The following is a 14,165-nucleotide window of genomic DNA, read 5'->3' as shown; positions in this document are numbered from 1 at the left end:
TGCAATTTCTTTAAAGTACATCAGTTCGTCATGCTATCTTGATAATGACCATGGTAGAAAATGGCCAACCTGATTGGGTTCTTATTGCAGTAAAGAAGATCCTAAGAAACATTTTTGAGTTACCGGACAGGACACTCTTGGCTTTTTTATTTACAATGACCATTGCCATAGTAGCCACCTGACTCATTTACTATCCAATTTTGGTTTCTGCTAAATAATTTTAAAGTGTTCCTACTGTAAGGAAAAGAAATGTATGCATTCTTGCCATTTGATCATGTTAGCCTGGTTTCTTACCAATGTACCCCTTGATAAAAGGGTTTGGAAGGCGTACTCGAAGCTATGAAGAAGGCTAGGAGGCTAAACAATCATGTCTTTTCAATGTTGAAAGCGCGGTGCCCATTGGAGGACAAGCAAGCTTGTGCAATCAAGCAAAGCGGTGCTCCACTCCACCGAATAAAGTTTGAGAATACAGTCTCTGCCTTTGAGACATTGCCACAGAAAGGTGCCTGAGGAAATCAGATGCTCAAAGTGCAAATTGCTGTCTTGTTAATCTTTGTATATCTGTATTTTGTTGATGTCTTGGTAGTTTCTGTCCCCTTATTTTCAAACTGTGAATGTACTGTAACATTAGCTTGGACTTGGACAATCATTTGAGGCTAAAAATAGAGGTTGCATCAATGCAAGTACATGAGATATTGAGTTCATATCTAGTTCATGTTTGTTTTCTTCCATGTTGGTCAGTAAGGTAAGGACTCATGAATCATAAAACGACAGTTGAAGTCATTTATAGCTAGTCAATATTGCTTTCCTGCCAACTTCTATATTACAATTTTACTTTTGAATCATCGTAATGCTCTCAAGATTTCACTTATTGAATCATAGTATGAGAATTTATCTATATTTTATGGTGTAAAATTACTAAACATAAGATCTAAATGTATAAGGTGAATGTGACGACGTACGATTTAAGCATTAAACCACGACGATTGATGGTGTTGGGCTATGAACAAGTCCTAAATAAGGAAAACACGTGGCTGTTTCCGATTGGCTAAGGATACCCGCGCGTATGTAGTAAGCAGCTGTGTTCCGTTATTTCATACATATGTAAACATCTGCAAGTTTTTTATGTTCTTCAAAAAATACTAAATAAAGAGAAGAAAAAAAAAAAAGAAAAGATAAAGAGAAGATGGCGAGCGGTGGCGCCGGCGGCGGTGGAGGTGGCGGAAAGGTGTCATTCAAAGTAACCCTTACTTCTGATCCCAAACTTCCTTTCAAAGTGTAAGTTTCCTGGATATTTCATGCTTGTTGGATTCTCATATTCCGATGAACCCATTTTTGTTTATCATTTTTTTATAAAATTGAAAACCAGATTTAGCGTACCAGAGGCAGCCCCATTCACTGCGGTTCTGAAATTTGCTGCCGAGGAATTCAAAGTGCCTCCGCAAACCAGTGCCATCATCACAAACGGTAGGTTCTTTTTTTTGAATAAATGAAAAAAAAAATCCTTTTTGGTTTTTGTGAAGTTTCTTTTTTTCTTTTTTCTCCTTTTCTTTGCTTTCTCGGATTGGAATTGGATTTTCTGCTGGAATTGTTTAGGGATCAGCGCCTTTAAAAAGATTTAAAGGTTTTTTTTTTCTGCTTTTTTATTTTTTGGTGTTCTTAGATGATATATGTGAAGTTCGTACACCTTATGCATGTATTATTGATGTTTGATTTTGCTGTATCAATCTGAATTTAAAAGTCAAATTTGCTTTTCTCGTTTGTTACTTCCTTATGATGACGTCTAAAAATTGCTTCTTTTGGCTGTTCTTGGTCATTGTTAATGCAGACGGAGTGGGAATTAATCCTCAACAGAGTGCAGGTATTTAAATTCTAATTTTATTAATTAATGTAGTTTAATTTTATTTCTCTCTTTGTTTTCCGTGTCAATTGTGTTAGTAATCAGTAACTAATGCATGGAACTGAAAACAGATATGTAGTTTTAGTTGCTACTTAAAGAAAATTATCATTGTGGCTTGTGTTTCATATATTTTCTGCATCAGTTTGTAATGCTATTTTAAAATTTCTTGAGTTGTTCAGCATGGACTGGATGCTATCTCGGAATTTTTTAAGTTGTTGAGTGTGGATTGAATTTCTTTAGTTGTCAGTTTGGATTGGACTTAGCTAGATGCAGTTTGTCGACCTCTGTGTCTTCATTTAAATCTATGCAGATTGCATTAATGCTTTCTTATTGCTTGAGCTTTTCATCTATGTCCCAGTTCTTGTTCCTAGTTTTATTTCTCTATATCTGAACCCAACATCTTGATTAGCTTCCTTGTGTTCCAACAGAGGAGATTATCCCTATCATTAGCATCTTCATTTGGACCATGGTTGCTGGTCCATGCTTCCTTTTTCTCCATTTTAACTTGGCCTGTCCCATGTAATCTATGAGTGGAAGCAAGTGACTTAACAGAATTGATAATTCGTACATGCTTCAGTACATACCCCACTGGGACACTCAACAATGGTGAAGGTGTCTCAGATGCCTCTAAAACAAACCAAAAAAGCTCAAGCTTCCAAGTCAATGTTAAAGCATATGATTCAATTGTGTATGGACTGACTGCCAATACCTTGTCGATTACTTGTCATAATTTTATACATCTCATTTTCTATTTACTCCTTTAGCTTAGGGTTCCTAATTGGGTTGGATCTCTCTCTCTCTCTCTATATATATATACACATGTATATGTGTGTGTGTGTGTGTGGTGTGTTAATTTATTTGTATTATCATACAGTTCAGATAACAAACCCCTTTTTATTCTTCAAAATACTAAATATCGTTAAAATCATCTTCTATAAACTACTTGTTAGACATCTGGATAGCTTTAAGTCCAAATTAACTTGGCTGCACTTCATTTTGTAATTTTCATGTGGCTGCTGTTCCTAGAAGTTTGAATACTGTGCTTGTGTATTCTGGTTCTAATGCTTGGTTGGCATATGTGCAGTTATGCACCTCTAACTCACATGAATTGAATTGATTTCTCAGGAAATGTCTTTCTTAAACACGGGTCAGAACTGCGCTTGATTCCTCGGGATAGGGTTGGTGCTTGTATGTCGGCTTAAGGTTGAGTTGTATATGGATTTCCCATAAACATTGCAACCCGTGCGCTATTGGCCTGATCCTCGTATAAGTGTTGGGAGTTCTTTTTTCCAGCTTTGTTCTTTAAAACTAAACTGCAAAAAGTGATGGTTGTAGTGAATTAGCTCTGATACAATAGAGATCAAAGTCCTTGACTCAGTTTTGATTGCGAAAATTGCTGATTACAGCAGCCCTTCTTGATAAACAATATGAATGAATGATGCTGTTTTGCGGTATTATTTTTCTTCACTTTTTCGGTTCCACTTTCTTTTTCTTGTTAATTATGAAATGAATATTTGGAGGATGGTGAAGCCTCTGATGCATCAGATCAGCTGCAAATCTTTGATTTAATGCCCTCCACTGATTTCTTGTGGACTATTTATGGTTGTTGCAGAAAAACCCATGGTTTGAGGCTGCTTTGCCTGGATTTTCTTCACCTATTACAAACCAAGAATTCTGCTTATTACAAACCATCGTTGGCATAGAATTTTTATATGTACTTTTTATCTTTCCTCCTACGAAGGTGACAAACCACTAAGGCGCAGGCAAGAATTTTCCACCACAACTGAAGAACCGAAGTTATGACCGAGCAAGTCACGTGAGACAGTAATGGCGCACGTGACAGGTTCCTTGCTTTTGATTTGAACCCATATTAATTAATCGCCATTGAAAGCTCTGAGGCAGGGAGGTGATGGTCCCACCATAGGCGCCACAATTACTACATGTCGGTTGGTATCAAAAGCTAGTACTATTGCATTAGCTTTGAATCTCAGCCAAACAATTGTAAGAAAGATAACGAATCTGTCAGCACACCCTCCAGTTTCAGTACAGCTCCTAATCTCTCATCTCCAATCCAAGCAGCGACCGGACTACCAAGACTGAAGAAATGCTCATAACAGAGTAGACATTTTCGACATGACTTAGAAAAAGAGATGGGACCTGAAGCTGTTAGTTTTTATGATCTTTAGAAGTCTGCATGGTCAAAAGAGAGTGTAAAGCATTCAACACCTGGATTTATTACAAACCAAATGCATAAGGTCTGTAATCATGATAAAGTTTGGAAGTAGAAGAAAAACAGTTTTAAAAGCAAACTAGCCATCCTAAGTTGAGTTATTATTTTGTAATAAAGTCATGACATGCTTTGACTAAAGTGATCACGCAAATCTAAGTTAAGTGTTAGTTTATGAGTGAACACACCACGATTAAAGAGAAACTTCACTTTTATACATAGAATTTGACACAAAAATGTGGGAAGTGTGCTGTTACTACTTTCGTTAGCAGTAATATGTAACGAATTCAAGTACAATTATTGATGAATAGAGTATGTTGTTTCTGATCCATTCAAGACTTTTGAATCAAAGAGAGAATAGCAAGAATTCTCATCTCTACTACTAATGGATAGTGGGGTGGGGGGGGGGGGAAATAGTCCGTTTATCGCATTTACGTGCTAATTCAGGACCAACTCACTTACCACTTACGAAATTCAGACATATCACGCCTTACCTACTGATTCTAGTTCTGTTCTGAGGCAAGAAACCACATATTTCACACACTAAACACTCACACATGCACATAGAATCTGCAGCAGATAGTGAGGCCAAGCTACATATTTCTACAATTTCCGAATTGGTGATTGCCGACAAAGGTCCATGCACATTCATAATACAAAAGTGGAAATCATGTAAGAAAACCAAGTCCCAAATATTCAGACCACTAAGTAGTGCAGTGGAAGATCTTGAACGCAGCTGATGATGTGGGGACTGGGTACTTGAAGTAGAGTTGATGAGAGAGTAATTACCACATCAATTACATGTAGGTGGGCTTTGCTGTTGATGGGGTGTAGTTTAAAAAGGGGAGTCAAACAGTGACTTCTTTAATACTGAAAAAAGGACAAAAGAGATAGCATCGAACGGCTCAAATGAGTTGATCGCTTTAACTTAACAATCCTGCCGTGGATTCCGGCAGAAAGTGAAGGCCCTGCGTCTTCTGGAATGACATTCTGGCCCCCCCATACAGAGAATAAAGTCCTGCTGTGTTAAAAAAGGTTGTAAACTTGTATGGATGGTAGATATCAATTCGGAGACTTTTTATCTAAGTCCAGTTCAATTGAACCAAATCAATCATGATATGTTTTTTGTTTTAAATTATACGTTAGTCACATAAAAAGTATATTATATTTTATTATATGATTAATTTAAATCTGATCTGATGTGAGTTTGAGTTTCCCATATTAATCAGTACTGGAAGACTGCAAACAACACGGCCAAAACAGATTAAAGGACAAAAGTGAAAAATGGCAGAGCTTCACATATGCAAGATGAGATTTTTAAGGTCAAAGACAAATTACATTCCCTCCAAAATCTTGATCACAAACATCTCCACGCAAATTTGCATACAAATACAAAAGAATATAACTCAAAAGAACTGTAGAAATATAACTCAAAAGATTTTGTTCCCCACTTCTTTATAGATTCTTGGCTCCCCCCACCCCACCCACCCATCTCCACCACCAAGTACTAACTACATTACCTCATTATTATTTCCTTAAAGCTCATTTGAAACGTTTGCAACAACATACACTGGATAATCAAGAAACACTACAAATCCATACAACAGCATAAAGATCCCATCTTTTTACACACACAGAGAGATTGATGCAGACACTAAATCCATCTTGCATGGCCTCAACGTACGCCACAGAGCCCACAACCAACAGTTGCCGCCGGAGGCTTCACCTCCACTGTAAACACCGGCGTCGTGGGGTCTTCTGCTTCTTCTTTACCGGAATTTTCCACGAAAGGTACCTTATCTTCTTGACAGTTCTCTACATTATGGGGCTGGTCACCTGTGCGGGGCCCTTGTTAACCATCCTGCACCCTCCTCCACCGCCGCTTCCCGGATCATTCTACCGCAGCCAAGAGCTGTTTCTGAAGCTATGGCCTGAAATTCAGTCGGATAATGCTTCTACTGTTGAGGTTTGACATGAATTTCTTCTCGCACTTTTTAGAGGTTACAGCGTTCTCAATTTAGCAAGTTCGGAAATGACCAATCACTTGGTTTGAACGACTTTGTACGGATAATGTAAGGATTTTTACTTTTTAAAATTTCTGTGGAATCCGTTTTCACTTCCTCGTGCTGATGAATGCCTGCCTGAGTTAAATTGAGAGGTTTTGGTGTCTGTTCTAGGACCACTGATGTGCAAATTCATTTTCTGAAAGGGTATATATTTAATCCTACTGATCAGTGGAAGTTTCTTGGCAAGAATCATAGTCCAAGTCACAATTTTGATTTTGTCAACTGAGAAACTCAGTGGACAAGAATATCCATGGGGTCAGAAGATTTGATATCTTATACTGGAAATTTACTTTCTTGTACTAAGCTAATCTGTCCCTTTTCTTCTTGTTTCTTCTTTCTCAATGTTGAATAAAGAGGGCAGAGTTGTTTTAACGTTTTGGGCAAAACCATAGCCGTAGTGATTGCCATTTTCTTTGTTGGTTATATCCATGTAGTACAACTCTGCCTTTTTTTACTTTTTATGAAGTATCAACCATTTATTTTCTTCTTTATATCTTCTGTCTTCTCATTGAAACGAGAGTGATTAGAGTTCCTTTAACATAAGATGGAAATCAAAGATATAGAGAACGTGGAAGCCTGTTGCATTCTTTATGTCATGGCTTTTTTTTTCTTTTTTTTTTCCCATGCAATTCTAAAGGCAAAATGCTCTTTCTTTAGTAACGCAGTGGAGTTCCTTTTTGCATAATTGGTATAAATCGTGGTAATTATAGAAAATCATCTAATTGTAGTTGGACAATCTCTGGAGATACAGAAGAAAGCTAAAAGAGCAAAGACCCTGCCTGAATGCTAGTGCTCATTGGCAACCTGGTATGAATATCCCCTTCATACTTTTGAGATGATTTAACCTTTGGTTTTCCCATGATTTGATGTGGCATTTTGGGTTGTATTAGTTGGATTGGTTGCAGATCCTTTAAGGATAAGTTCTACCAGGAAAAATTAAGAGATGTATTCAACAGTATTTGTATAATTGAGTCATTTGCATGTTGCCTTTTCCTTTATCAGTCTCCCCAGGGCTCCAGCGCTATCTGGTTGTAGAGGCTAATGGTGGTCTTAACCAACAACGGTCATCGGTATGCATCAGACTCATGCTAATCACTTTTTATTCTAGTTCTGATTGTTCATATATTTGATTAAGCTATCCAAAGCTTGCTTATTTCAAAAAGTGAACATTCATCTATGAAGAGGGAGAATTGTCAAAAGTGAAAAGAGAAGGATATGATGTCCCTATGTTTGAGAACTATGATTTTCTGTATTTGGGAAGTTCAAGGCAGCATTGTCCAGCAATGATCTCTGCACTTGTGACTAAATGATTATCGCAATGGAGCGTGTAATAAATAATTGTTGATTGGGCAACAGCTGATATTCGATATTTTTCAAAGATAACCCTAAGTCCTCTTGGAAGGACATAGGATGCCCCATGTTGACATACCCCTTGTGAAATATTTCTTTTTGAAAATAAAGAAAGCAAGAACTAAGTCATGTTATTAAAAATGTATTCCCAATATGTCACTTCATATATTGTACTAGGCCCTTAGTTATTCCATGTCGGTGCACCTGCAGATTTGCAATGCTGTGGCTGTGGCTGGACTGCTGAATGCTACTCTTGTTATCCCTCGCTTTGATCTTCATAATGTTTGGAAGGATCCAAGGCGAGTTTCTTATGTACCAAACCACTTATTTTAATCAGAAATTAGCGAGATGCTAAAATAGCAACCCTATTGTCTTTTTACATCATGGTTGGTTTAATGCCATCAGACAGCAAAAAGAGTAGATAGACTCGCTTAATGTTCTTCAGTTAGACCAAATTGCTAAAGCTTGGTGTGTGCATTATATGTTTCATCAGAGAGGAAGTGAGTCGGTAAAGTTGTTCCTTTTACTAAATGAGGCTTAGCTATTGGACAAAATATTCAGTGACAATTTTCCGAGCTTGACTGTTCTTCACTTTATTATTCATCTTGTAACATTCTTTCTGTGCCTGGATGATTCAGGAGGCAAAGAACTTTTTCCTGATGTACTCTAGTGTTATTGCCCAATATGTGGCCACGCCTCTATAACTATAACTAATTTTATCTTTGGTTCTTTACAGTGAGTTTGCTGATATTTATGATGAGGATCATTTTATTTCCTCCCTGAAAGGTTTTGTTATGGTGGTTCATGATCTGCCGGATGAATTGATGGAGAGCTATAATTTCAGCATTAGGAATATCCCAAGTCTTAGAGTCCAAGCTTGGGCATCTCCTCGTTATTACTTGGATGAAGTTTATCCCGTCTTGCAAGAAACAAGGTACATAGTGTGAAGTCCTTTTCTGTTTTATATTTCCCCTTTCCTGTTTAGCAGTTCCTACCATAATTTAAATGCAAAAATGTGATTGTATTATTCTTAGGGCTTATTTTGGTTAAAGATTTGTTTTTATCACCTCCTCACAGACAATGTGTTCCTGGTAACTATATTCATTAACTAAGATATCTTGAGCACTAGAGCACACGAAAATTCTAAGGAACAAGAAGTGATGGAGGCAACAGATTTAAGAGGTCCAACAATATATGTGCATAACCATATAAGCAAAGAGGGTTGATTAATAGCTCATCATGTCTTGCCTATTTGAATAACTTTGAAATCCTCTGTGCAGGGTTATTCGCATTTCTCCCTTTGCTAACAGATTGTCAATGGGCGTTCCACCACATATCCAATATTTAAGATGCCTGGCAAACTATAAAGCTTTGAGGTTCTCTTCAACCATAATGAATCTTGCCAAAAAGATAGTCAATCGAATGACTGATAAGAGCTTGCATTCTGGGGGAAAGTATGTTTCAGTTCATCTCCGATTCGAAGAGGTAAACTTTCATTTTAGACTTAAAGTTATTTGTGAATATCTTTGTTACTGTTTACAACTTTAAAATGATGTCAGCTTTATTTTCCATTTCATGTGTAGGACATGGTGGCTTTCTCGTGCTGTGTGTATGATGGTGGAGAGAAGGAAAAAGCTGAAATGGATGCAATACGTGAAAAAGGGTGGGGAAAAAAATTCATGCGTGAAAATCGAATCATTGAACCGGGTCTTAACCGTCTTAATGGAAGGTGCCCAATGACCCCAGTGGAGGTTCGTTCTGAATGCTAAAATATGTTTATGATCTCAATAAAGTATTTGCAGTGCTAATCAAGTTATCTGCTGTGGGAGCTACATTGATCCATAGGGGTTATTAAAGCTTTTGAATTTCTTCATTTTTATGATAAAGTCCACTAGAATCGTGTCATTTATGCATATCAGACATACGGGTGCAAAATCTTATTACATTCAAATGATAAAGGCCCCACAACAATGTTGCAGGCTGTAACACTTCTCTTTCGGCGTATGTTTCTTTGTCAGCATAGGTTGGTATGATGTTAAGAGGTATGGGATTTTCCAACAGTACACCCATTTATTTGGCTTCTGGTAAAATCTACAAGGAGGAGAGGTATTTAGAACCTCTTCGGCAGATGTTCCCTCTCCTACAGACAAAAGAGTCACTTGCTACTGCTGATGAACTTGCTTTAATCCAGGTAATGTGAAGTGCTTGTAGTGCAGAATTTTTCTAAAATTGAAGCTAGATCTCCTCTACAACTCATATTTACCTCTATATATATCTTTTTTAGATTTACTGATTTGGTATTATCTCATTACAGCATTTTTCATAATTATTATGTATCTGCAGACAACAAACTTGGCCAAATTCTTTGTATCTGTTATGGTTTTTCAGGAGTTTTCTTCAAGGTTAGCTGCTTTGGACTACATGGTATGCTTGTCTAGTGAAGTATTTGTGACCACTCAAGGAGGAAATTTCCCCCATTTTCTGATGGGTCACAGAAGATTCCTGTACAATGGACATGCTAAAACTATCATGCCTGACAAAACCAAGCTTGCAGTCTTGTTGCAGAATACAAGCATAAGGTAATTAATCTCCACGTCTTTGTTGTAATCCTTGTACAGTTTGGAAGTTTCATGATTATAAGGAATATATTCTGTTGATTTTAGCTTTTGCATCCCCCAAGTAGTGCTGAATATAGTAAGATTAAAAAACCAAGTAAAATTTAGCAGTCATCGCTAAAGTTCATTTGGCCTTCCCTTTGCGTCGATGCTATGCAAATTATCCATGTTTGTAATCCCTCAAACTAATAATGGAATACAAAGCTTTGCAAATGAGTTGCAAGCCCTTTAACTGCCCCTTTGTGATCTTTTATCTTAGAATTAAGCAACACATACGAAATATAGCCAAGCACACGGTTTCCTTGATGCATGCAATTATTTGTGGCTTGTAGTTGGGATGCTTTCAAAGACGAGATGGAGTCGATGCTAGCTGAAAGTGACCGCAAGAGTATAATGGTGCCTAGAGTTAAGAAGTCAACAAGAAAGGGTTCTGTATATTTGAACCCTTTGCCAGAATGCAGGTGCCTGTGGGAGTCACAGCACTCCTCTCCATCAGATGTTTTCTAAAACATCAAGAAATGCCCATGCTATATTTGCTTCCCAAATTGCACAATATTGTCTGTTGTCAGCACAAACATCGTTCACTTCCATGAAGCCAAGAACTGATTGGAAAGGGTGAACAACGTTTTGTTATTTACAGAAGAAAGATTCTCTTTTTATTTGCAGCAGAGACAGAGCTCCAGAATTCATCTTCATCCAGTGTGAACTGCAATCGACCAAAAAAAAAAAAAACAAAACGACTTAAAATTCACAATTTCACAAACTACATGCTTGTAAACTTCTACACACTACCTGCGGCTTGGAAGGCATTGATGTGTAACTACTGTGGAATAGTATTAGATGTAATTACCAAATACTACTCAAAGCCAATTGTGGTATATATACATGTTCCATATGGACGAGAGGCTACAAAATTCCAAAGAAAACTCTTCCAAGAACTCCCACAATTTGCATGGAGTGCAGGAAACTCAAAATAACTCTTGTTTCAGCGGACAATCTCCCTGACGTCCCGAGTCTTGGCCTCATGAAAGCTTACGCCAAAGTTTTCCATCAAAGGAGAATCAAAAACCACCTAGAAAAGCCCAGTTGATCTGCAAGGAGAAACCAACCCCACATGGAATTTCCAGGTTGAGTACACATGATAAGCGAGTCAAGTGTTCAGAAACCAGGCGTAAACCTCGCCATCAAGCTGTTCTGTAAGAGAACCCTCAGAGACAGGCTTAGCGGTGCAGTCAATATACCTGTAAAGAGTCTTTTTGAATGGGACTCAAGGCTGAGCAGATTTGAGGTACAATGTTTCCGGGACTCCATTTTGTATACAGTTTGGGGGAGAAGATTTGGGTCCCGAAGCCGTCGGGGTGGGAAAAAGCACTCAAGGTCGGGTTCTTGGTGTTGGTCGGGGGAGCTTTGGCCCTGTTAAGTGGAGAATCAGATGATGATGTTTCGGAGCCGGCACAGTGTTCCAGGGATGTTGGAGTAGACGAACATGATGGCACAGTGTTCCGACACACTGAAACACTTGCTTTATAATTGATTTAATTTCAGCCAAATTTGATTTCAATAAGAATTTTTCTTGCTTAACAGGAATCAAGAAATGACTCCCAAAACTTATAAGTAAAATTTGGGGCAAATATGTGAGACAATTATGTTTTTGACACTAAAGTAGAGATGTCAATTTTATTTGTGTTGATTTTTTTTCTTAAAAAAAAATCATGTTGTATGGAAGTTATTATAAAAAAAATATATAAAATTATAATTCATGATTTAAAAGGATATTTTTGATAATTCAATACAAATTTTAGATGAAATCCTAACTAAAATAATCAATCAGAATATTTTTAGTGGTAAGGACATGTTTGGAGTGAATTAGCTTTGTTGGAATGCAATATTTTTGCATGCAACAAAAGGGGCAAAAGAATTGACTTGACATGAGGTAGATGAGAAGGATTGTGATGGATCCTTCAATTCCAATCCAAGGTCCCCTCATACACCTTTTCTTGGAATCACGCGCACTTCGCCCACAAGTTTTGTGTTCTATATACAACATAATTGGTACGTAGTAATAGAATAAAATTTTTTAAATTTATTTTTAAATATATCATTGACATAATGTTGTTGCATTGGTAAGGTGACTTCTAATACTTAAATTTTGCCAATTGAACTGGACCTCATTGACTATTTATTTTAAAATTTTAGTAAATATTTAATTAATTATACATAATAGAGAGAAGAAATGGGTTATGAGTTTTGACTTTGGTCTGGTCAAAAAGTGGGGAGGAATATTTGAAGCCCATGCTTGGGTGCTTGACTTTAGGCAAACAGGTCATAATGCAGAAATCATGAGGCAATGAGTAGTACAAAACGAGACTCAAAAACCTGAAAATAGTAGTGGGATTGAAACCAAACACAAACCTAGAAAATCATGCGCGACCATTCATCCAGGCTAACAGACAAAACAATTACTGCCTACAGTTTTTACCAACAAATGGAATTGCAGGGGATTTTTATATACTGCACTGACAAACGCTCTCTTGGGTCATAATCACGACTTCAATTCATTCGTTGGCCTACGAAGCCACTAATACCATTTTACAGATGTCTACAGTACTCGCTTTTAAATATATTAAGTAATTATGTACGCCTCAGTCCTTTATGTACTCTGTTGTATTCAGTCACAAGATATCCACTAAAAGTTGAGACCAAGACTCAATTAATTCATTCAATGTATGCTCCCATACATACAGTATTTATTTTCATTTTAGATGGATTCAGGTACCAATTCTTGTGCTTGAATCATGCAAAAGTGTAAAAAGATGACAAGTTTTTGAATTTCTGTATAATTCACGTATAAAATTTAGAGTTATTTCTATTTAGACCCCTCTGAAAATATAAAATTATACTTTTTTTCGAAAAAGTTTCACTTACACCCATCCGAAAATTCACTATCTACACCTAATCTATTTTTGTTTGGGTTTGGATGAAAGATAATGACGCTAGGGGGTGTCGGTGTAAAAAAATGTGGCAAATTTATGTAATTCTTTTTGTTAGCATCTTTACCCAAAAGGCCAAAACCTAACGAGAGGGTGTCGGTGTAAAAGAATAAATTTGGAGGGGGTGTAAACATAATTTCAGAATTTTTTAGAAAAAGTATAATTTCGTATTTTAGAGGGAGTATAAGTGACCTGTAATGATATAAGTATAGGAACTTCATAATTTGTATAACAAAAAGTTATGAAATTGTACCGTTGGAGATTCATAATTAGTGGATATGGATGTAAGAAAGATATGGTTGGATTAAAGCATAAATTACTGCAACTAGCTAAAAATGAAAACTCAAAAGTTGGTATGTGCGTGCAGAGCTGTTGCTTTTTACTCCTTTTCCTCTTCTCAACATGAATTTTATTGAAACTAGTTGCTCGTGCAGCGTTTGTTTATCAACAAATTCTTATGTATGACAACGAAGATCCACGTGCTCACCGTGTTCTTTTCTGCCAATACAACAACTTTACCACTCCTTTTGCTGCACATACTTTAATTATTTACCAAGCAAATTAAGCACAAAAGAGCTCAAGAAATTACAGAAACCATGAAATATATACAAGAATATTCGTGATGGTTGAAATTGAAAATCCATCTTTCTTGCTTGCATCAAGATGTAAATGGGAAGGCTTGATCAAAAACCTCTATAGATTACAACAAAACAAGGCAATATAGCCTTGGGATTGAACACATACAATTCATCCAAATTAGAGTAAACTCCGGCAGCTCCGGCCACCGAGTCATAATCCTCCATATTGCCTTCCGGGTTCTTCTTGACTCGTCCGGCAATCACCCGGCAAACCAGCATAGCCCTCTTCCCCTCATCCAATGCCACACTACAGCTATCATGAGCTTTTCCACTTGTTGCAGTTGTTAATATACCTATTCATCAAAACATAATAAGTAAAACTTCTATAAGAATAAGTTTTTAAATGAAGTGATCGTTTAGTATTACTACCTTTCGAAGA

At 37.0% G+C, this 14,165-nt stretch overlaps 4 protein-coding genes across 4 annotated transcripts in view; 3 read left to right on the top strand and 1 right to left on the bottom strand.

Moving 5' to 3' along the window:
• The window catches only part of LOC105176628 (protein PIR), a 20,459-nt gene extending 19,749 nt beyond the window's left edge, over positions 1-710 (top strand). Inside the window, exon 30 of the mRNA XM_011099504.2 lies at positions 316-710. Coding sequence (XP_011097806.1) covers positions 316-510 — 195 coding nt within the window. The 3' untranslated portion in view covers positions 511-710. The remainder of the gene's footprint in view (positions 1-315) is intronic.
• Positions 1,106-3,367, top strand: LOC105176618 (ubiquitin-fold modifier 1). Its single transcript, XM_011099495.2, has 4 exons — positions 1,106-1,278; positions 1,370-1,467; positions 1,829-1,861; positions 3,026-3,367. The coding sequence occupies exons 1-4, from the start codon at positions 1,187-1,189 to the stop codon at positions 3,100-3,102; spliced, it is 300 nt and encodes a 99-aa protein (XP_011097797.1). The 5' UTR covers positions 1,106-1,186; the 3' UTR covers positions 3,103-3,367.
• Positions 5,604-10,834, top strand: LOC105176610 (uncharacterized protein At1g04910-like). The gene is made up of 10 exons (XM_011099482.2): positions 5,604-6,093; positions 6,922-7,000; positions 7,196-7,263; positions 7,754-7,842; positions 8,280-8,477; positions 8,824-9,028; positions 9,127-9,294; positions 9,567-9,734; positions 9,932-10,122; positions 10,491-10,834. Exons 1-10 carry the CDS (start codon positions 5,773-5,775, stop codon positions 10,663-10,665), a joined length of 1,662 nt encoding a protein of 553 aa, XP_011097784.1. The 5' UTR covers positions 5,604-5,772; the 3' UTR covers positions 10,666-10,834.
• Positions 11,309-14,165, bottom strand: part of LOC105176601 — a 4,500-nt gene continuing 1,643 nt past the window's right edge. The window contains exons 3-4 of the mRNA XM_020691737.1: positions 13,893-14,079; positions 11,309-11,399 (exon numbers count right to left, since the gene is read on the bottom strand). Coding sequence (XP_020547396.1) covers positions 11,309-11,399; positions 13,893-14,079 — 278 coding nt within the window. The remainder of the gene's footprint in view (positions 11,400-13,892; positions 14,080-14,165) is intronic.

This window comes from Sesamum indicum, linkage group LG2 (genome assembly GCF_000512975.1).
Source record: "Sesamum indicum cultivar Zhongzhi No. 13 linkage group LG2, S_indicum_v1.0, whole genome shotgun sequence".
Taxonomy (NCBI): Eukaryota; Viridiplantae; Streptophyta; class Magnoliopsida; order Lamiales; family Pedaliaceae; genus Sesamum; species Sesamum indicum.
The sequence above is the reverse complement of the archived record's forward strand: the minus strand, read 5'-3'. Positions and strand labels throughout refer to the sequence as shown.

Excerpts from the sequence above, each read along its gene's own strand:
- LOC105176610 (XM_011099482.2), top strand. The coding sequence starts at position 5,773 with ATGCAGACACTAAATCCATCTTGCATGGCCTCAACGTACGCCACAGAG. Across the intron at positions 6,094-6,921 it reads ATAATGCTTCTACTGTTGAG|TTGGACAATCTCTGGAGATA; the intron begins GTTTGACATGAA and ends ATCTAATTGTAG. Across the intron at positions 7,001-7,195 it reads TAGTGCTCATTGGCAACCTG|TCTCCCCAGGGCTCCAGCGC; the intron begins GTATGAATATCC and ends TTCCTTTATCAG.
- LOC105176618 (XM_011099495.2), top strand. The coding sequence starts at position 1,187 with ATGGCGAGCGGTGGCGCCGGCGGCGGTGGAGGTGGCGGAAAGGTGTCA. Across the intron at positions 1,468-1,828 it reads CAGTGCCATCATCACAAACG|ACGGAGTGGGAATTAATCCT; the intron begins GTAGGTTCTTTT and ends TTGTTAATGCAG. Across the intron at positions 1,862-3,025 it reads TAATCCTCAACAGAGTGCAG|GAAATGTCTTTCTTAAACAC; the intron begins GTATTTAAATTC and ends TTGATTTCTCAG.